General features: G+C 50.6%; 1 protein-coding gene across 9 annotated transcripts in view; it reads left to right on the top strand.

Annotated features, from left to right (window-relative positions):
• The window catches only part of KANSL3 (KAT8 regulatory NSL complex subunit 3), a 50,633-nt gene that overhangs the window by 18,928 nt on the left and 10,265 nt on the right, over positions 1 to 21,440 (top strand). For 6 of the 9 annotated variants that reach the window (XR_012942475.1, XM_032958501.2, XM_032958500.2 and 3 more), the window contains exons 8-19: positions 1,859 to 1,981; positions 3,838 to 3,939; positions 5,435 to 5,506; positions 5,635 to 5,709; positions 6,082 to 6,239; positions 7,337 to 7,400; positions 9,801 to 10,031; positions 10,635 to 10,893; positions 13,109 to 13,177; positions 13,509 to 13,784; positions 15,745 to 15,858; positions 18,048 to 18,163. Coding sequence is in view for 8 of the 9 variants with exons in the window: in XM_032958501.2 (XP_032814392.2) it covers positions 1,859 to 1,981; positions 3,838 to 3,939; positions 5,435 to 5,506; positions 5,635 to 5,709; positions 6,082 to 6,239; positions 7,337 to 7,400; positions 9,801 to 10,031; positions 10,635 to 10,893; positions 13,109 to 13,177; positions 13,509 to 13,784; positions 15,745 to 15,858; positions 18,048 to 18,163 (1,659 nt within the window). In the remaining variant the exon portion in view is untranslated. The remainder of the gene's footprint in view (positions 1 to 1,858; positions 1,982 to 3,837; positions 3,940 to 5,434; positions 5,507 to 5,634; positions 5,710 to 6,081; positions 6,240 to 7,336; positions 7,401 to 9,800; positions 10,032 to 10,634; positions 10,894 to 13,108; positions 13,178 to 13,508; positions 13,785 to 15,744; positions 15,859 to 18,047; positions 18,164 to 21,440) is intronic. The other 3 variants (XM_032958502.2, XM_032958504.2, XM_032958503.2) reach the window with 3 other exon arrangements.

Consider the following 21,440-nt stretch of genomic DNA (forward strand, 5'->3'; position numbering starts at 1 on the left):
AGGAAGTACTGAAGGCGATCCAGAGTTTGAGACCAGGAAAGGCACCGGGCAGAGATGATCTCCCAAGCGAAATGCTGAGGGAGGGTGGCATTTGTGCGCAGACTGCCCTACATGACATCATAACAACAGTCTGGGCCACTGAACGGGTTCCGCAGGATTGGAAGGATGCCCTGGTATTCCCCCTCTTTAAGAAGGGGGACCGCACAGACTGTAACAACTACAGGGGAATCTCACTCCTCAGTGTGCCGGGAAAGGTCCTGGCAAGGATTATTCAACATCGCCTTGCTAGGCACGCTGAGGAGAGGCTTGCGGAGCCCCAATGCGGTTTCAGGAAAGGGCGGTCCTGCACATATGCCATATTTTTTGTCCGTTTGCTACAGCAGAAGTGTAGGGAATTCCAACAAGACCTACATCTCTGCTTTATTGACCTGGTCAAAGCCTATGATACCATCAATAGGCCTGGGCTCTGGGTTGTTCCTCGTGCTTTCAGAGTCCCTTACCTTCTGCTGACGCTCATTAAGGACCCTCATGATGGTGAGCAGGCCCGGGTAAAACTACATGGCTGGGAGTCAGAGCCATTCCCTGTACACCTTGGGGTGCGACAGGGATGTCCTCTGGCTCCAACATTATTTAAGATCTATTTCGACCACATAGTTCGTGAAGCCTTCAGTAGCTGTACCGGAGGAATTTCCATCTGGTACAGATACAATGGGAGGCTGATCGATGCCCCGGTGCGGTCAAGGGATGGCACCCTATTGGTCAACCACGTTATGTATGCCGACGACCTGGTAATTGCGGCTCACTCAGAGGAGGAGTTAGAGGCGCTGCTGCTGAAACTGGAGCATGCCACTAAGAGGTGGGGCCTTACTATCAGCCCAACCAAAACGAAGCACCTGCCTAGGTATTTTGTACCATCGGGCACTCCTCCCCCACAACTCCCAATCAGTGATGGGGCAGTTGTGGAGAGAGTGGAGAGTTTCCCATACCTGGGCAGAGTGCTCATGACCGGCTCCGGTTTAATAGCAGAGATCTCACTCCAAATCAGTTGAGCGGCATTATTTTTTCATCGGTTGCGTAACGCTGTGTGGAAGCTGCCTGGTCTGTCGCTCCGCACAAAGCTTCAGGTCTTCTCGGCCACGGTCATTCTCTCCCTTCTCTACACTTGCGAAACGTGGATCCCCCTAATGGAACATCTTCGCTGGTTAGAAACATTTAGGCTGGCCTGCCGACGATCAATCCTGGGTTTAACCAGGCTGCATTGTGTGAGGAGCTCACAAATCCTCGAAAGATCTGGACAAAGTCCGATCGGTGAGCACCTCCGGCAAGCAAGGCTGCGTTGGCTGGGCCATATAGCCCGCATGCTCAATCACCACATGCCGAAACAACTTTTGTTCGGCCGGATTGAGGGGGCTAAACGGGCGCTACATGGGCTAGAGAAGAGATGGAGTGACGTGGTACAGGAGGATGTTGAGATGAGTGGACTTGCCGATGACTGGTACCAGCAGTGTCAAGATAGGCCTCTGTGGAGGGGGCTCATGAAAGATGCTACTGGGCAGTTGGAGGCAGTCGCCCTCCAACAACAACAGAGGGCGTAGGAGCGATGCTCACAACAACAAGCGGAGCTCTGGGTGGCCAAAGCACAGGAAGTTGGCACAGTAGGGGGCACAGGTGATGCATCAGCCAGTCATCTCAGTCATCTCCGTCAGTCGACCCGTGGCACCTGGGTCTGCCCCCTGACTTGCCAGCGGGCGTTTGACACTTCACGTGGCCTTAAGGTGCACATGGCCTAGCACAAGCGTCGTGGTGACGTCACAGCCACTTAGTGGCGAATGGCGGTTGTTGTTGTGTGTGTGTGCAGGTGAAGCTGCTGGGTGCCCCCCTCCTCCTCGTCGCCCCCAGTGGCCCTACCGCCTCCACGGCTGCTGCCGCCGCATCGCGACGCCTACGCTTCTGGAATTCACAGCTCTCGTGCCTGGGCAAGGTGCGGGGAGTGACTGGAGGTGGTGGTGTGCTTGAGGAGCTGTGGCACTGTGGTTAGCGCACCGTGCTTCGCATCTGGTCGCCTGAGTTGGATTCCTACTCACGACCAGCACCAATGATAAATATCTGAACTGGTTCTGGGTCTTCCTTAGGTGGACTCAGCCTTCGGTATCAAAATCAGAATCTTTATTTAGCGTAGACAAATCCAATGAGCTATGAAGCTCTTTGTCCAGTAGGTGTGGGTGTGGTTCTGGTCACACCACCCTCTCGTGTGCCATAATGGCCTTAATACAGTGAGGGAAAAAAGTATTTGATCCGCTGCTGATTTTGTACATTTGCCCACTGACAAAGAAATGATCAGTCTATAATTTTAATGGTAGGTTTATTTTAACAGTGAGAGACAGAATAACAACCAAAAAAAATCCAGGAAAACGCATGTCAAAAATGTTATACATTGATTTGCATTTTAATGAGGGAAATCAGTATTTGACCCCCTCTCAATCAGAAAGATTTCTGGCTTCCAGGTGTATTTTATACAGGGAACAAGTTGAGATTAGGAGCACACTCTTAAAGAGAGTGCTCCTAATCTCAAGAAAACAATTGGTAACACACTACGCCGTGAATGACTGAATTCCTGCAGCGCCTGCAAGGTCCCCCTGCTCAAGAAAGCACATATACATGCCCGTCTGAAGTTTGCCAATGAACATCTGAATGATTCAGAGGACAACTGGGTGAAAGTGTTGTGGTCAGATGAGACCAAAATGGAGCTCTTTGGCATCAACTCAACTCGCCGTGTTTGGAGGAGGAGGAATGCTGCCTATGACCCCAAGAACACCATCCCCACCGTCAAACATGGAGGTGGAAACATTATTCTTTGGGGGTGTTTTTCTGCTAAGGGGACAGGACAACTTCACCGCATCAAAGGGACGATGGACGGGGCCATGTACTGTCAAATCTTGGGTGAGAACCTCCTTCCCTCAGCCAGGGCATTGAAAATGGGTCGTGGATGGGTATTCCAGCATGGCAATGACCCAAAACACACGGCCAAGGCAACAAAGGAGTGGCTCAAGAAGCACATTAAGGTCCTGGAGTGGCCTAGCCAGTCTCCAGACCTTAATCCCATAGAAAATCTGTGGAGGGAGCTGAAGTTTCGAGTTGCCAAATGTCAGCCTCGAAACCTTAATGACTTGGAGAAGATCTGCAAAGAGGAGTGGGACAAAATCCCTCCTGAGGTGTGTGCAAACCTTGGTGGCCAACTACAAGAAACGTCTGACTTCTGTGATTGCCAACAAGGGTTTGCCACCAAGTACTAAGTCATGTTTTGCAGAGGGGTCAAATACTTATTTCCCTCATTAAAATGCAAATCAATTTATAACATTTTTGACCTGCGTTTTTCTGGATTTTTTTTGTTGTTATTCTGTCTCTCACTGTTCAAATAAACCTACCATTAAAATTATAGACTGATCATTTCTTTGTCAGTGGGCAAACGTACAAAATCAGCAGGGGATCAAATACTTTCTTCCCTCACTGTACGTGTCTGCTAACAACAAATTCCGTTAAGGCTATACAGGAGAAACCTTTTGTCTCTATTTTTGGTGGAGGTGGTGATAGTGGTGGTGGTGATGATTATGATAGGAGAAATACTTTGTTCCAGTCACTATACAAACTGCGAGTGGTGGTTCTTGTAGTGTGACTGGTGGCGGTGGTATAGGTGATGGTAGTGACAGTAGAGGTAATGGTGGTGGTGGTGGTGGCAGTTGTGCTAGAAGTGATTTTAACAATGGTGGTGTTGGTGGTTGTGAAGACGGTAATGATGATGATGGCGATGATGTCAATAGTGGTGGTGATGTCACGCAGGTGGTGCCAGTCACTATGCACACCACGAGTGGTGGCGCTGGCTTCAGTGTGGGACAGTGTCTGGAGCACATGGTGGGCGCCGTCAGGACCAAAGTTCTGGAGGTAGCGCACACTTGTCTGTCCATGTGTGTGGGTGCGCACATCCGTATGGGTGCTTGCGTGTGTGTTTGTGCGTGTGTATGCATGCATGTGTGCGTGTATGTGTGTATTTAAGGACCTACCTCTGTTTTGTTGACCTCGTCAAGGCCTATTATACCACCAACAGGCCAGGGCTCTGGGTTATTCCTCATGCTTTCGAGGTCCCTGACATCTGCTCAAAATCATCAAGGACCTTCATAATAGTGGGCAGGCCCAGGTACAGCTGCATGGCCTGTTGATCTTGGGGTGCGACAGAGATATCCTCTGACCCCTACACTACTGAACATCTTTGACCACATAGTTTTAAAAGCTTTCCATGGCTGTACCGGAATAATTTGATACAAATACAATGGCACGCTGATTATGCCCGGATGTGATCAAGAGATGGCTCCCAATTATGAGTTAGGATACCCTATTGCTGAGCCTGGAGCATGTCTGTAAGAGGTGAGGCCTTACCATCAGTCTCACAAAAATAAAGCACCTACCTGGGTCTTTGTCATAAAATACTCAACCCTGTCCACTTCCCATGAGTGAATGGGAAGTTGTGGAGAGAGTGGAGAAGTTTCCCTACTTGAGCCGTGTGCTTTTGAATATTTCCAGCTTGGCAGCTGAGATATTCAGTCAAGCAGCATTATGTTGGTGCAATTCTGTGGAAGCTACTAGGTCTGTCGCTCCACACAAAGCTTTGAGTCTTCTTTGGTTCTTTCGGTAAAGTCACGTAGAATGAGAATAAAATAATAAATTGATAAAATAAAATAACAATAATTTTCTCACGACGTTTCGGCCACAACACAAGCGGTCTTCATCAGGTGAAGGGACGAAAGCTTTGAGTCTTCTCAGCCACGGTTATTCTATTCCTTCTCTATGCTTGCAAAACATGGACCCCTCTGCAGGAACATTTGTGTCAGTTTAAAACATTCAGGCTGGCCTGCCTACAATTCATCCTGAGTTTTACCAGGCAGAATTGTGTGAGGAGATCATTTAAAGTCCCATCAGTGAGCTCCTCCGGCAGGCAAGGCATTCCTAAGCAGCTTCTGTTGGCCAGATAGAGGGTGATTAATCGGTGCGGTTGGGCTGGTATAGGAGGATGTGGAGATGAGTAGACTTGCCATTGATCAGCAGTGTCAAGATTGGCCTCTGTGGAGGAGGTTCATGTAGGATGCTACTGGGCCCTCCAACAACAACGGCGGGTGAAGAAGCAACACTCACAACAACGAGCGGAGTGCTTGGCGGCTAAAACGCATCTAGTTGGCACCATGTGGAGCACAGGTGGTGCATCTGCCAGTCATCTCAGTCACCTCGGTTTGTCCCACGACCTCCTGTCAGCGAGCCTTCAACACTTCACATGGCGATAATGTGAACCTAGCCTGGTATAAGTGCCATAGTGCTGTCACTGCCACTTAGTGGTGAATCACGGTTGTTGTTGTACGTGTGTGTGTGTGTGTTTGTGTGTTTACAGCTTCAGCACCACTTCCCAAACCGACCGGTAGTTCTAATTGGCTGGAACGTGGGAGCACTGGTGGCATGTCACGTGAGTTCACAGACAAAGACAAAGATCAACATACACACATACCCGCACACATGCAAACACTCTCGCACACACACACACAGGGAATGTCACACACACCCATACTGGAATGCTTGTGTGCGTGTTTGCAGGTGTCTCTAATGGAGAGCGTCTCAGCTGTTGTCTGCCTCGGCTTCCCACTCTTCACCACAGAGGGCGAGAGAGGGGTGAGACACAAAGACAAAGGTCCCCAATTTGTCTGTGTGCTGTCGTGTGGTTATGTGTTCATGTGGCTATGTGCTGCCATGTGACCGTGTGTTGTGGTGTGGCCGTGTGTTGTCGTGTGCTGCTGTCTGGTCGTGTGGCCGTGTGCTGCCTTGTGCTGCCGTGTGGCCGTGTGCTGCGGTGTGGCCGTGTGACCCTTGTGCTGCCATGTGACTGTGTGCTGTCGTCTGCTGCCGTGTAAGCGTGTAACTGTGTGCTGTCATGTGCTACTATGTGACCGTGTAACTATCTGCTACGGTGTGACCATGTGCTGCCATGTGACCATGTGACGGCGTGCTACGGTGTGACCGTGTGCTGCCGTGTGGCCGGACCAGGATGTGGATGACCCTCTGCTGGAGCTGCGAGTCCCAACGCTGTTTGTGATTGGTCAGCGCTCAACCCTCAGCTCGCCTGCCGCCATGGACGAGTTCCGCGAGCGACTCCGCGCTCACAGCGGCCTCGTCATCGTCGGGGGCGCCGACTCGAGTCTCCGGTGCGTCACTCCGCACTGCCACATCTTTAGACCGCAAGGTCACACCGTCATACCGCACCGTTACACTACACCGTCACACCGCAAGGTGACACCATTACACTGCACCGTCGTACTACCACAGCACACTATCTCACTGCCACATTACACCGTCATACCGCACTGTCACACAGCACCATTACACAGTCACACTGCACCATCATACTGTCACACCGCACCGTCACACTGCATCGTCACACCGCACAATCGCACCACACAATCACACTGCACTGTTGCACCATCACACCACACTGTCACACTACAGTCTTGCTATCGCACCAAACTGTCACACCGCACCATCACCATAGTGTCACCTCAGCATCACCTCAGCGTCACAGTATCATGCCACATCCTCGCACTGTCACGCCCGACCATTACACCGCATCGTTACACTGTCACATCTCATCATCACACACTACCATCACACCATCACACCGTTGCTTCACACCACAGCGGCACCTAAGCGTCGCACCGTTACACCACACCACCACACCGCACCATCACCATAGCGTCACCTCATTGTCACACCGTATTCACATATCGGAGTTTGTATGTGTGTACGCGTGTATATATGTGTATATGTGTGGGGGGGGGGGGGGGCGATAGTGCAGCTCTATCCCTCCCACATGTACACATTGAATGAGTCTTATTCATTGAAAGTACAGGGTGAGTCTAAACATTTAATGCATGTACACTGAGATGTGTGTGTCCTTTGTGACGTGTGTACACTGCTGTGTGTGCATCATGATGCGAGTACTGGGATGTGTGTATACACTGTCCTGTAAACCTGGAGACCCAAGTTCGATTCCTGCACCAGTGACGATTATCTGAACTAATCATGGACCTTCCCTAGTTCGACTCTTGCCTCAAATGAGTGCCTGGTGCGGTGTGTAATCATCTCCAATAGGGAGATAACTGGTTGGGCGCGGTGCTGGCCACCCACCCCCTCCTGTGCCGTGCCAGCCTTCAAAGGTGCTCACTAACAGCCCTTGCCCCAGCAGTCTATTAAAGCGTTAAAGGCTATACTGAGATTTTTGTCTTGTACTCCTGTATGTGTGCAGGATGAACAAGACTAAGCGACGGTTGGAGGGTCTCACACAAAGCATGGTGGATCGCTGCATTCAGGTGTGCCTCTGCATATCTCTATGAATACTCTTTGGTTCTTTCGGTAAAGTCACGTAGGTAGAAAAAACACAGACACAACTTCACCCGAGAAGATGGGTACAAATTGAGCAATCATTGGAAGGACGTTATTAACCAAGTAAAATCTTAACTGACTGTAATGTTTCCATCCTACCTGCCTATGTCAGCTGTTATTTCCGACTCTCTCTGTGTGTCTCTCTCTCTGTGTCTCCCTCTCACCATGTGTACCTCTTGCTGTTAGGGTTTTTTTTGTTCCGGTTGCCCGGGTCTCTGACATTGACATGCTAATCTTCTCATTGGCACGCCTCCGGTGGCGGGGCCGTCTCACGTTGACATGCTAATCTCTCACATTTACAGCTTAAAATCAAGATTTATGTACAAATTCCTTCTATAGCTCCACCCACTTACCCTTGGGTTGGGCCCACCAAAATCCTTTATAATCTCTTGTTGCAGCAGCTCTTTCTCCTACGTCAGCAGTTCTCCTGCTGTGTTTGTTTCACACCTGATGATGGTTGCTTGTGTTGCGATCGAAACGTTGTGATCTATTATAATTTTTTCTACCTACGTGACTTTTACCGAAAGAACCCAAGAGTATGGATTCCTGCAGTCACGAAAGCTTCAAATCAAGATCTCTATGAATGTGTGTATTTCTACGTCTATGAATGTTTGTGCATCTCTGTGAATGTGTGTACATATTTTCTTATGAATGTGCATCTCTGAATGTGGGTGTGTCTATATTAGTTACATATTTCAGTTTAACTCGTGGTTTAGTGGTAATTAATTGAAGGTGGAGGGGTTACCAGCCCCTCGCACCCGTCCAGAGCCCCTGTTTAGCCACTGTGGTGGAGACAGATGCCATGAGGGGAGAAGCCAATCGGAATTGGCACTCCCCCCACAGCACTGTCCACGACAGAGTTGCCCGTCCGGCACCGCGGGGAGGTAGGGGGTTGTTTTGCCAGTTGGAAACATTTAGGCTGGCCTGCCTTCGATCCATCCTGGGTTTAACCAGGCTGGATTGTGTGAGGAGCTCAAAAATCCTTGAAAGATCTGGGCAAGGTCCTATCGGTGAGCTCCTCCAGCAGGCAAGGCTGCGTTGGCTAGGTCATGTAGCCTGCATGCCCAGCCACCGCATGCCGAAACAGCTATTGTTTGGCCGGATCGAGGGGGCTAAACGGGCATGGCACGGGCTAGAGAAGAGATTGAGTGATGTGGTACAGGAGGACGTGGAGCTGAGTGGACTTGCCGATGACTGGTACCAGCGGTGTCAAGATCGGCCTCTGTGGAGGAGGCTTGTGAAGGACGCTATTGGGCAGTTGGAGGCAGTCGCCCTCCAACAACAACGGAGGGCGGAGGAGCAACGCTCACAACAACGAGCGGAGCGCCGGGTGGCTAAAGCACAGCAGGTTGGCACAGTAGGGGGCACAGGTTGTGCACCAGCCAGTCATCTCAGTCAGTCGACCCGTGGCACCTGGGTCTGCCCCGTGACCTCCTGCCCGTGGGCGTTCGACACTTCACGTGGCCTCAAGGTGCACATGGCCTGGCACAAGCGTCGTGGTGAAGTCACCCCCACTTAGTGGCGAATGGCGGTTGTTGTTCTTGTTGTGTCTATATATATCTATGATTTTGTGTCTCTATTTAGCTCTTTCCTGTTCCGAGACATCTCCAAGTTGCAGAGTGGGTCCTAGATTTAAAGCTTTCGTGACTGCAAGGATCCATACTCTTTGGTTCTATTCGGTAAAGTCACGTACATAAAAAATAAAACAACACAAATCACGACGTTTCGGCCACAACACAAGCAGCCTTCATCAGGTGAAGGGATCAGGCTGTCTCGAGGACAGCGCTGGAGTGAGCGTGGCTGTGTTTCACTCCAGCGCTGTCCTCGAGACAGCCTGATCCCTTCACCCGATGAAGGCCGCTTGTGTTGTGGCCGAAACGTCGTGATTTTTGTTGTTTTATTTTTTTACCTACGTGACTTTACCGAATAGAACCAAAGAGTATAGAGTGGGTCCTGTTCACCGCTGAATCTCAACGCTCAAGCGGTTTAGCATTGTATTTATAGAGATGAAGCACTGCTGTTTTTAATGACATTGTACTGTACTCACTGCAGATAACTGTAGCGACACGAATGCACTCCACGATAGCTGGTGCCAAACTGCTACACGCCCTCCCGCATGGGCTTTTACGATTCCATTCGGAATCGATTCTGTTCCGATGATGTAAACGTACGGAATCGGAACGGAATCAGAAGGAAAATTGACGATGTACACGTACGTCATTGGAACAGGAAAGGGTTAATGTGTTGTCTCTATCAATGTGTGTGTCTCCATGTATCTCTATGAATGTGTGCTTGTCTCCGTGTGTATGTGTGTCTCGATCTCTCAGGATGAAATCTCAGACTTCCTCTCCTGGGTGCTGGGTCGCGCTGCCTCCGCCCATGTGGGCCCCGACCCCCCAGGGGGCGATGGGGGCGCGGGGGGCGGTGGGGGCGATGCGGGTGGCCGGAGAAAGGGAGGGGGCGGCGGGGGGGGCGGGAGAGATGCCCGGAGAGACCTCTCGGCAGAGATGCAGGAGAGGGCCCCCCAATCGGCCTTCTCCATTTACCGGACTGCACAGGTGCCCACCACTAAAATCCAGCAGCTCCTCACTCCGCTCTGCACCCTCGCTCTAACCAATTACCATGTGAATTTATTTACAGAATCTGAATGTTGACATGTCTCTGCTATTGAGTTTGTAAGTTTCTGCTTTTGAGCGAGTGTGTGTGTGTCAGTGAGTTTGTGTGTGAGTGGGGAGCAGTGGCGCTGTGGTTAGCATGCTGTTCTTCAAACTTGGCAACACAAGTTCGATTCCCGTTCACGACTAACACCAGTGACGATTATATGAACTGGCCTCGCCTCGTCTGACTGAGCTTAAAATGAGTACCTGGTGTGTAAAACATTGCCACTAGGGATACACCCACTCGTGTGCCGTGCCGGCCTTCATCGGTGTCCACTAACAGCAATTGCCCCAACAGTCGGTTAATATGTGTTTAAGTGAGTGTATTTGTGAGTGAGTGAGTGTGCGTAGTGCTTGCCACCTACCCCTTTGTGTGTCGTGCCGGTCTTCATCGTTGCCCACTAACAGCACTTGCCCCAAAAGTATGTTGAGACTACACGGGGGAGGTTTGTCTTTTTGAGCTTGCGAGTGCTGCCGCCGCTGCTGTCCTTACTGCGTTTGCAGGGAGCAACGGGGCTGAGCTCAGCGCCAGTGGGGGGTGGTGTCGGGGGCACCCGAGTGAGGCTGTGCGGTGGCACGGCGGGGCTGGTTTCGCCGGCACTGTCGTCCGCTCTGGGCCTCTCCTCCGCCGAGGTGAAGGCGTCGCTCCTGGCATCGGGCTCCGGCGCCCACTACGCCAGCCTCGTGCGCAACAGCCTGCAGCGCGCCGGGGGCAACGCTCTCTCCCGTGAGTGGGAGGCAGCCGGCGAGCGAGCGCGAGGGGGTGAGAGAGAGAGTGAGTGTGTGAGAGTGTGAGTGGGAACACTGGCGGAGCAAGTAGGGGGAGTGGGGTGGCACGTGCCCCCCCAATGATCCGATCGAAATCCCTAATTTCGATCGGATCATTGGGGTTTATTAGTAATAAATCGGCATTTTGCGACCCCCTCTGCCACTGTGTAGCATATTATTACGTGCCAGGAACTCTATGAGATGATAGGACAATAGTCTGAGTCCATAATTGTCAATATGTAACGGCAAAGCAGTTATAAGTGACTCACAGAATTGTGCGTAGTTGCATATACAGTACACGACTTCCCTGAAGGCATACCTTCAGCAAGCGCGATGCCGATCACACACGGTTTGAATTCGACCCTCGATCGATGGCTGCGCCATCGCCGCACACGCGTCGAATAAAAAGCAAGGGACAAGTTCTTACTAACAACTCCTATCATTTTTCATTGCTAGAGGGGTTGCCCCCCCCTACCTGAAAATCCTGGCTCCGCCATTGAGTGGAATTGGTGCTCGCTCACAGCACTTGCCCCAGCAGTCTGTTAAGGCTATACAAGGGATCTCGGTCTTTGTGGGGAGAAGTAGTGCAGTGGTTAGAGCGCTGCGCTACAAACCCTGTGACCCAAGTTCAATTCCCGCTGACATCTAACACCAGTGGCGATTATCTGAACCGGTCCTGGGCCTCCCCAAGGTCGACTCAGCCTCAAATACCTGGTGTGGTGTGTAACATCACCACTCAGGAGATAAAGGTGGCTGGGCGTGGTGCTGGCCACCCACCCCCTCATGGGCCTTCAGAGGTGCTCGCTAACATAACTTTCACTAAAAGTCTGTTCTACAGGGATCTTTTGTATTTGTGAGTGAGAGCGCCAGGGAGTGAGTGTGAAGAAGTGAGCATGTTAGAGTGAGAGTGTGAATGGTTATATGAGAGCCAGCGAGTGTGAGTGTAATCGTTTTAGAGTATGATAGAGTGGGAGTGTGAGTAGGGAGGGGATTGTAAGAAGGTGAGTGGGGAGGGGACTGAGTGGGGAGGGGATTGTGAGAGTGTGGACAGTTCGAGAAGCTTTCCCTCTCCATCTGGTAAAGATACAATGGGAGGCTGATTGATGCCTGGATGCGGTCAAAGGATGGCCCCCTATTGGTCAACCATGTTATGTATGCGGATGATCTGATGGTTGCTGCTCACTCTAAGGAGTTGGAGGTTCTGCTGCTGAACCTGCAGTGTGCCACTAAGTGGTAGGGCCTTGCCATCAGCCCCAGCAAAACTAAGCACTTGCTTGGGTATTTTATGTCATCCAATACTCCATACCCTCAGCTGCCCATAAGGCAGTTGTGCAGAGAGTGCAGAAGTTTATGCACCTAAGTAGTGTGCTTATGACCAACTCCGGTTTTGGCAGCAGAGGTCTCACTTTGAATCAGCCGAGCGGCATATTTTTGTTAGCTATGTAACGCTGTGTGGAAGCTACCATATGTGTCGCTCCACACGAAGCTTCAGGTCTTCTCGGCCACAGTCCTCCCTTCTCGCTCTCAATGGAACACCTGCACCAGTTTAAGACATTCAGGCTGGCCTGCCTACGATCCATCACAGGTTTAACCAGACTGGATTGTTTGAGGAGCTCAAATCCTTAGAAGATCTGACACAGTCCCCTAAGTGAGCTCTGGCAGGCAAGCCTCCATTGGCTAGGTCATGTAGCCCACATGCCCATCCACCGCCTGCCCAAGCAGCTTCTGTATTGCCAGGTCTAAACGGGCATGGCATGGGCTGGAGAAGTCATGGACTGATGTGGTACAGAAGGATGTGGAGCCGATTGACCTTGCCGATATCTGGTACCAGCAGTGATCAGCCTCTTTGAAGGAGGTTTATGAATGATGCTACTGGGGAGTTTGAGGCTGTCGTCATCCAGCAACAACAGCGGGCAGAGGAGCGGCACTCGAACAATGAGTGGAGCACTTGGTGGCTAAAAGGCAGAAAGTTGGCACAGTGGGGAGAACAGGTGGTGCATCTACTAGTCATCTGAGTCAGTTAACCCATGGCACCTGGGTCTGTTCCATGACCTGACAGCGGCCCTTCAACACTTTACATGGCCTCAAAGTGCATCTAGCATGACACAAGTGCCGTGATAATGTTACCGCTACTTAGTGGTGAACGGCGGTTGTTGTTGAGTGAGTGTAAGTGGAAAGCGGCAAGTGTGTATGTATGCGTGTGTGCGCAGCTCAATTTGCTGCCTTCCTCAAACAAACTCTGGACAAAAAACCTCCATCTAGCCCCGCCTACGTGTTCGGTGAGTGTGTTCTTACCCTCACCCAGCCACGATCATCCTGCCACACTGATCCTTACCGAGCCATGCTCACCCTCACCCAGCCACGATCACGCTCATCCAGGCACACCCAGCCATTCTCACCCAGCCATACTCACCCATGAGCGCTTACCACCCACAGTCACAAGTTTGGCAGCAGAGGTCTCACTCGGAATCAGCCGAGTGGCATCTTTTCATTACCCACTCACACACTTTCACCGACTCACTCCACTCACCCTTGCCCACTTACCTTCTCCCTCCCACACTCATCTAATCACCGACACCCCACCCCTCGCATCTCCCGTGTGGTGAGCAGTTCCCGTGAGCTCTGACACTGGTGTTCACGACGGTGACGACAAAAACTCTCGCAAGCGGCGCCATGGAGCAGGACCCTCCCGCGTAGGAGGGCCCGGGGCTGCGGGGGGCACGGGGGGTGGGAGGGGGGCAGGAGGCAGTGGAGGAGCGGGCGGGCTGAGTAAGCGCGCACGACCCAGCGGGGTGGACATGTCGGCGCAAGCCGTGGTGGACCCGGGGCATGCCGGGGGCACCGCGAGCCCGATCGGCGGGCAGGCGGCCACCAGCACACTGGAGGGTATGTGGTGCCAGTTTTCACACGTGTGTGTGTGTGTGTGTCACTTTGTGGTTAGCGCGTTGCAATATGAACCCGGCGACTCGAGTTCGATTCCCGCTTACGGACCAACACCAGTGACAATTATCTGAACCACTCCTGGGCCCTCCCCTAGGTTGGCTCAACCTCAAATGAGTACCTGGTGTGGTGTGTAAACATCGCCACTGGGAAGACAAAGGTGGCCAGGTATGGTGCTGACCACCCACTGCTTGGTGTGCTGTGCCAGCATTCATAGGTGCTCACTAACAGCACTTGCCATAAACGTCTTTTAAGGCTATAGGGGGGATCCTTGTCCAAGTGTGTCAGTGGTTGTTTACCTGATTGGTAATATTAGTTCGTTTAATGTATACAGTATGGAGTATGGTGAGTGTGAGAAGATTCTAGACCTGGGCAGTGTGCTTAGGACCAGCTCCAGTTTGTCAGCGGAGGTCTCAATCCGAATCAGTCGAGCGGCATTATCTTTTTATCAGTTGCATAACGCCGTCTGAAAGCTGCCTGGCCTGTCGCTCCAGACGAAGCTTTGATTCTTCTTGGCCACAGTTATGCCATCCCTTCTCTATGCTTGCGAATCATGGACCCCTCTGCAGGAACATCTGTGTCGGTTTGCAACATTCAGAATGCCCTGCCTACAATCCATCTTGTGTTTAACCAGGCTGGATTGTGTGAATTGCTCGTAGATCCTTGTAAGTCCCACCAGTGAGCTCCTCCAGCAGGCAAGGCATTCCCAAACAGCTTTGTTTGGCCATCTAGAGGGGGCTAAATGGCAGGGGCACGGGCTAGAGAGGAGATAGGGTGATGCGATACAGAAGGATGTGGAGCTAATTGACCTGTCAATAACTGGTACCAGCAGTGTTAAGATCAGCTTCTATGGAGGAGGTTCATGAAGCACGCTACTGGCCAGTTGGAGGCAGTCACCCTCCAACGACTGCGGAGGGCAGAGTAGCGACGCTCACAACAATCAGCGGAGCACTGGGCTAGCGGCACTCTGGCACAGTAGGGAGCACAGGTGGTGCATCTGCAAGTCATCTCAGTCAACCCTGGCACCTGGGTGTATCCCATGACCTCTTGCCAGCAAGCCTTCGACACTTCATGTTGTGTTAAGGAGCACCCAGCCTGGCACAATTGTTGAGAAGTGTCGGACGACACTTGGTGGACATGTCGGCGCAAGCTTACGCCGGCGTTTTATTAAGGGCTTATGCCAACTTAACACTAAGGGTGTAACACTTTCCCAGGGGTTAGGGGTCCCAGGCTGGGTACTCTACTTGGACCTTCCCCATGGTCTGTTCCTTGGCTCAGCTGGCTGTCCGGGCTGCCTCCTCCGCGCCGGCCGAGGGCTGATCCAACTTCAGCTGGCCGAGGAGTGCAGCCACTCCTAGCGCTTACGCTGGCCTTTCTCCTCACCCCTGGTTCTAACACCCAGCCTTCACGTTCCAGATCCCTCGCTACGACCCCGCTTTCGTCACGGGGTCTCCCTTAAGTACCTTGAGGAGACATGATGTCATCGCCCCGCCCAGCACGCATGACGTCACGGTCCATGACGTCATTGCACTGGACAGCGTGCATGACGTCACGTCCCCATATTACTCCTCTACACAAGTGCCATGGTGATGGCAGTTGTTGGATGTAGTTGTAGCGGTTAGGACGCTGCTCTACAAATACGGCTCCTGAGTTTGATTCCTATTCACGTCCAACACCAGTGACAATTATCTGAACCTGTTCCTGGCTCTCCCATAGGTTGACTCAACCTCAAATGAGTACCTGGTGCGATGTGAAAACATCGCCATTGGAGAGACAAAGGTGGTCGGGTGTGGTGCTGACCAACAACGCCCTCTTGTGTCGTGCCGGAAAATATAGGTGCTCGTTAACAGCACTTTCCCCAACAGTCTGTTGAGGCTATACGGGGGAACTTTGTGTCTGTGTGTAGGGCCCCCCAGAAGGTCACCCCCTGTGTCAGGAGTGAAGGAGCTCTCTGATTTGGTAATGATGGGGGGCAGCAACAGCAGCACAGCCTCGACACGCACGCACGGACCCTCGCCAGGTACACGTGTGCACCTGTCTGTGTGTATGTGTCTCTGTGCCTTTGCGCATTTTTGTCTTTGTGTGTCTTTATGTCTCGGTATGTGTGTGTGTGCCATTACTGCACTGCGCCACAAACCTGGCGACCTCAGTTTGATTCCCACTGAACCAGTCCAGGGCCTCTCCTAGGTTGACTCAATCTCAAATGAGTATCTGGTGCAATGTGTAAATATCAGCACTGGGGAGCCAAATGTGGCCAACTGTGGCGCTGGCCACCCACCCCCTCGTGTGCTGTGCCAGCCTTCATAGGTGCCCACTAAAAGCACTTGGCCCAACAGCCTGTTAAAGGCTACATAGGAGATATTTGTGTCTGTGTAGTTGTAGATGCGCCTGCCATGTATCCACTCCGGTAGTGGGTGTCCACCTAGAACACCCCATTCAATCCCACAGTAGCCTGGTCTCAGCTAGCTGATGAAAGTTGCAAGCGAGAATTCCATCGTTTGCGCCTGGGGTTGGCATCATCGCCTCTTTCCTCCAGATACTTAGAGGAAATATATGAGATTCAGGACTTTGGCTCATGCAGCTGCAGTGGCTGAATTTGGTACACAGTCCAGACCTCCCCAGAGACCGTGAATTATGGAGGAAGGGTTCCAGCTGAGAGAAAGCAACATGCCCACTCCCACCATTTACACTATTTTACGTCGAATAAGGAGGCTTACCGCAGCATTTGTTGGAAGGTTCGGAAAGTCGTACAGCGCTGCAAGAATGAGTGGTAGTCACTGGTTGCTAACGAGATGGAATATTCCTCAGTAGCTCACAGATCTTCAACTTCATAAAAAAGCAATTTGCAGCACCACACCAGTTACCATGGTGGGCTGGCCCAGGCTAAAGCGGTATGGCTGGGTGTAGAAGCAATTTTCTGTTCACCTTGTGTGACAGGGATGTTGGCCCCTACATTATTTAACATATGTTTTGACCACGTAGTTCAAGAAGCTTTCCATGGATGAACCGGTGGAATTTCAATCTGGTATAGATACAATTGGAGGCTGATCGATGCCCAGGTGTGGTAAAGGGATGGCTTCCTATTGGTCAACCACTCAACCATGTTTTGTATGCAGATGATGCCATCATTACTGCCTACTCTGAGAAGGAGTTGGAGATGCTACTGCTGTACTTGGGGCCTTACAATCAGGCATGGGTATTTTATGTCATCGAATGCTCCCGTCCCTTCACTCCCCATGAGTGATGGGGCAATTGTGGAGATAGTGGAAAAGTTTCCGTACCTTAGAATCAGTCGAGCGGCATAATTTCATCAGCTGCGTAATGCTGTGTGGAAGCTATCTGGTCTATCACTCCATAAGAAGCTCTGGGTTTTCTCAGCCATAGTTATGCCCTCCATTCTCTATTTTTGCAAAACGTTAAGCCCTCTGAAAGTACATCCACACCGGTTTGAAATATTTAGGCTAGCCTGCCTCTGGTCCATCCTGGGTTTAACCAGACTGAAAAGTGTTATGAACTTAGATCCATGAAAGATCTGGACACTTCCTTCAGTGAGCTGTAGCAAGCGAGGCTACATTGACTGCTTCATGTAGTCCGCAGGCCCAGCCACCACATGACCAAACATCTTATGTTTGGCCAAATATATGGAACTAAACGGGCGCGGTATGAGCTACAGACGAGATGGACTGATATGGTACAGAAGGATGTGGAGTTTATTTGTCGATGACCGGTACCAGCGTTATCAAGATCGACCTCTGGGGAGGAGGTTTGTGAAGAAAGCAACTGGGGAATTGGAGGCAGTCGCCTACCAGCAACAACAAAGGCCAGTGGAGCAACACTCACAACAATGAGCAGAGCGCCGAGCGGCTAAAACGCAGAAAATTGACACAGTTGGGAGCACAGTTGGTGCTCTCCCAGCCATCTCATTCAGTCAACCCATTGCACCTGGGTCTGTTGGGTCTGTTCTGTGACCTGCCAGCGGGCCTTCGACACTTCACGTGGCCTCAAAGTGCACCGAGCATGGAAAAAACGTTGTGGTGACATCACCGACCTGTAGTGGCGAATGGCGGTTGTTGTTATGGTCTATGTGCTCTTGTCGTCATTTGCCCATTGGTTCCCCTTGGTCAGGCTCTCATTTCCTTGTGTCCCCCTGTCCCTGTGTCCCCCTGTCCCTCTTTCTCCATTTTCCCATGTCTCCATGTTCCTGTGCAGGAGTGGCAGGCAGTCTGCTGCAAGGTTTGAGCTTTAGTCTGCATGAAATTGGGGGGGGGCCCGGAGCTTCCACCCCCCACACACGCACACAAATGTCCGCCATTCCCCCCACACAGGTGAGTACACACGTATACTTGGTGTAGTTGCGTGGAGTGTTGGCGTGGTTGTGTGTTGTTTTGTTGGGTGGTATGGTGGTGTATTAGTGTAGCTGTGTGTTGATTTGTTGTGTGGTAGTGGTGAAAGTGTATTGGTGGTGTATTAGTGTGTTTTGGTGTTGGTTTTGTGGTGTGGTGGTGGTGTATTAGTGTGGTTTTGTGTTGGTTTGTTGCATGGAGATGATAGTGTTTGCCGTTTGGCATTCTCTGGTCTAACACTGTTTGAGACGAGGCCATAAAGAAGGCTATTGCTGGTGTGGACCAATCGGTTTCAAAGGCAATGCATATATTACCAGAGCATGTTTTTGTTTGCATGTTCACCACCAATGTGTGGTTAATGCAGACATGATTCCTTGCAAAAGGTTCCTCTTTGGTGTTTTAACATTTTAACACCTGTTTTATTTCCAGAAAGGGTAAAACCTATTCTTATATGGTGGTAGTGTTAATACAGGTTGTATGGGTTATATCGTGTAAATATGTGTCATTATACCTGCCGCCACCCGACACAGCCGATTGGTAAGGTGTGCCAACAAGGACACTTCAACATTATCAAAATCTATTTATTTTGATAATGTTTAAGTTCTATGCAAAACTGGTTACTATTGGCCAAGACTAATTAGAGAATCTATTGAAATTGAGAGAAAAACAAATAATTGTAACTGTTCAGATAGCTACAGACTTAGTGCTAAATTGTTTTGTTTAAATGCATGCCTATACAGGTCACCATACTTCAATAGGGATTACCTTTAGTACAGCTATTTTAGTACACACAATCGACAGGAAGTACAAGAACAATGGGTTTGCATAATGTTAATGCATAATGTACATTGATTACCATATAAATAACCCAAACGGCAATGGATACCCACAGTCATTTATATGCATTTGTAGTGAGTTCAACTGAGTCGCAGACATACTTTTTGGAGGCAACACATTTATTATTACCAACACAAGGGGTAACTTCCACCAGGCTAACTACACTAATTACACCGTAACTAGCTACAACGGACCGGATTACAGCTTGAGTCCCGGTCCACGTGTTGGTGACTCTGTAGGACGTATAACGTATAACGTAGATTCTTCAGGATGAACAACAGCAGCCGGTCCCTCTCGGGGTCCCGGCTTATATCCTCTGTGGCGTGGCTGGCCCCGCCTTTAGCCACGACCACCTTCTGGAATCCTCGAGCAGGATCTCGACTTTATCTGAATTGTCTCATGGTTGTTATTGTTAGACTTGCATCCCATTGGTATTTTTGCACACAGCGTTGGTATACGGTACTTTTTTCTGGAAGAGTTTACTGTTTTTTCCTGGATGTTTCTGTTGCGCATCGTCACTTTAAGATGTTCTTTGTTCATCTTTTGTTTGTTGCGGTTGCACCCGAGTCAAGAGCCTCATGGCTGAAAAAAAACTGAAAACACGTGACCACCCCTAGCCCCCACTTGGGGACCCTATTCTGTAGGGGTCGGCACTGCACGCAGAGCGTGGTACCATTCAGCACTCTCAGTCAGTGCTCACCGAGCCCCTCTAGGGCCGATACTGCACCCACATATATGTGGTGTCTGCGATGTCTATACATTGCACGCCGTGCCTCTCTGGGGCCGGCATTACACAGTGACATCCGCGATGTCACTACATATTCATTAATTTCCCCCCCCCCCACTTCGCGCAAGAAGAGCACATGAGTGTTGTCATTACATCTTCTACCCTCCTATTTAAAGAACTAAATCTGGCTGTCGCCTGATGAAGCTAGTTGTAATTACTGGTGAAATTTTGTACTCAGATTGTAAATGTTGTGGATTGGCTCTCCAACACATCAGTGTGCTGTACTAGTAACTAATTGGCATGTTCTGTTTACATGACAAACCTTACTAATTGGCTGTGTTGGGTGGTGGCGGGTTTAACGACACATTTATATATTTACGCGATCTAATCCAAAAACACCTGTAATATGGTTGCGATTACGTGTTAAACTGGTGGTAGTTTGTTGGTGCGGTATTAGTGTAGTTGTGTGGTGGTGTTGTAGTGTATTAGTGTGGTGTGTTGGTTTGTTACGTGGTGGTGGTGGTGGTGTGTTAGTGTCACGCAAAGGACCCTTTGCCTGTCAAGGTGATGTATTAAGGGTTCAAGTGACCAGTTAAGTTGTACACCCGTTTGAAGGAGCAGCATTAAAACAATAACGCTTAGGCTGCAATATTTATTAACCCAAAAATATGCAGGCTAAGTTACCTCAAGCAATTACGCAATCAAACGCATTACACTCGAAGAGCAGAGATCGTGAACGTAATGAGCAATAGGTTTGCATTGTAGATTCGCTACACTTGGTTCTATATCAATGTCTACCTTGCAACGCAACAACTATTAACAGAACACAGTAGAACGCACTCAACGACCCAACGCACACGCCACTATCAACACAATACAGAGCATACCCTCCAGACACACTCAATCGCCTACCCACTTATTCCCAATAACCCTGCCGTCTGGGGACCATGGGTATGAAATGTAGACGTTCCTCTTATTATCCCATCTTGATGCCCTAACGACGTAGCATTGTGCAGGATCAAAGTGTCACGGGTGTCGGTTCGATGAGGTCCCTCAAGATGGCCCCCGAGGAGGAGTCGGAGGACGGAGGCCCTGCCTCGTTCCACCCCACCGCCGATTCGAGCCTCTGTCCTGGCCCGGACTCAGTCCACGCTAGTACTGGTCCGCGACTGAAGCCCTGATCACTGGAATTATGTTAAGCCACATGCTCGCTGTCTCAGCCCACGCATGTAGTGGCCTGACCTAGCCCCGGCATTTGCAGTGGAGTGGCTTGAATTGGATCCAGCACTTGCAGTGGCGTGGTTTAACTTGGCCCCAGCACTTGGAGTGGCTTGACTTGGCCTGGGTACTTGGAGTGAAGTGGCTGCACTTGGCAACAACTTCTTCCTCTTGGAGTGACTGCCTCCTTGAATGTTAGCCCTTCAGCTCTGTAGCAGCATGTCCCCTGTTTGCTGGGTTCGTCTCACGCCTCAGCTGGCTAGAGGTCTCAGCCATGGGTGGAGGCCTCGCTTTCAGAGTTTTTGTTTCTCCTCTCCCGTGCCTCTCCCTCACTTTTAACCCAGTTTCTCCTTCCTTTGCAGTTGCAGCATTGGTTTGGTTAACCTACGCTCCTTGCAGGAGTTTGTTTTATTTCCCATATCACCCAGACCCCCAATGTCTTACACATTATGTAAATGGCCTCTAGTGGAGAAATTT

The sequence above is a fragment of the Petromyzon marinus genome, chromosome 21 (assembly GCF_048934315.1).
Source record: "Petromyzon marinus isolate PM22_M1 ecotype Great Lakes invasive population chromosome 21, UKy_Petmar_22M1.pri1.0, whole genome shotgun sequence".
Taxonomy (NCBI): Eukaryota; Metazoa; Chordata; class Hyperoartia; order Petromyzontiformes; family Petromyzontidae; genus Petromyzon; species Petromyzon marinus.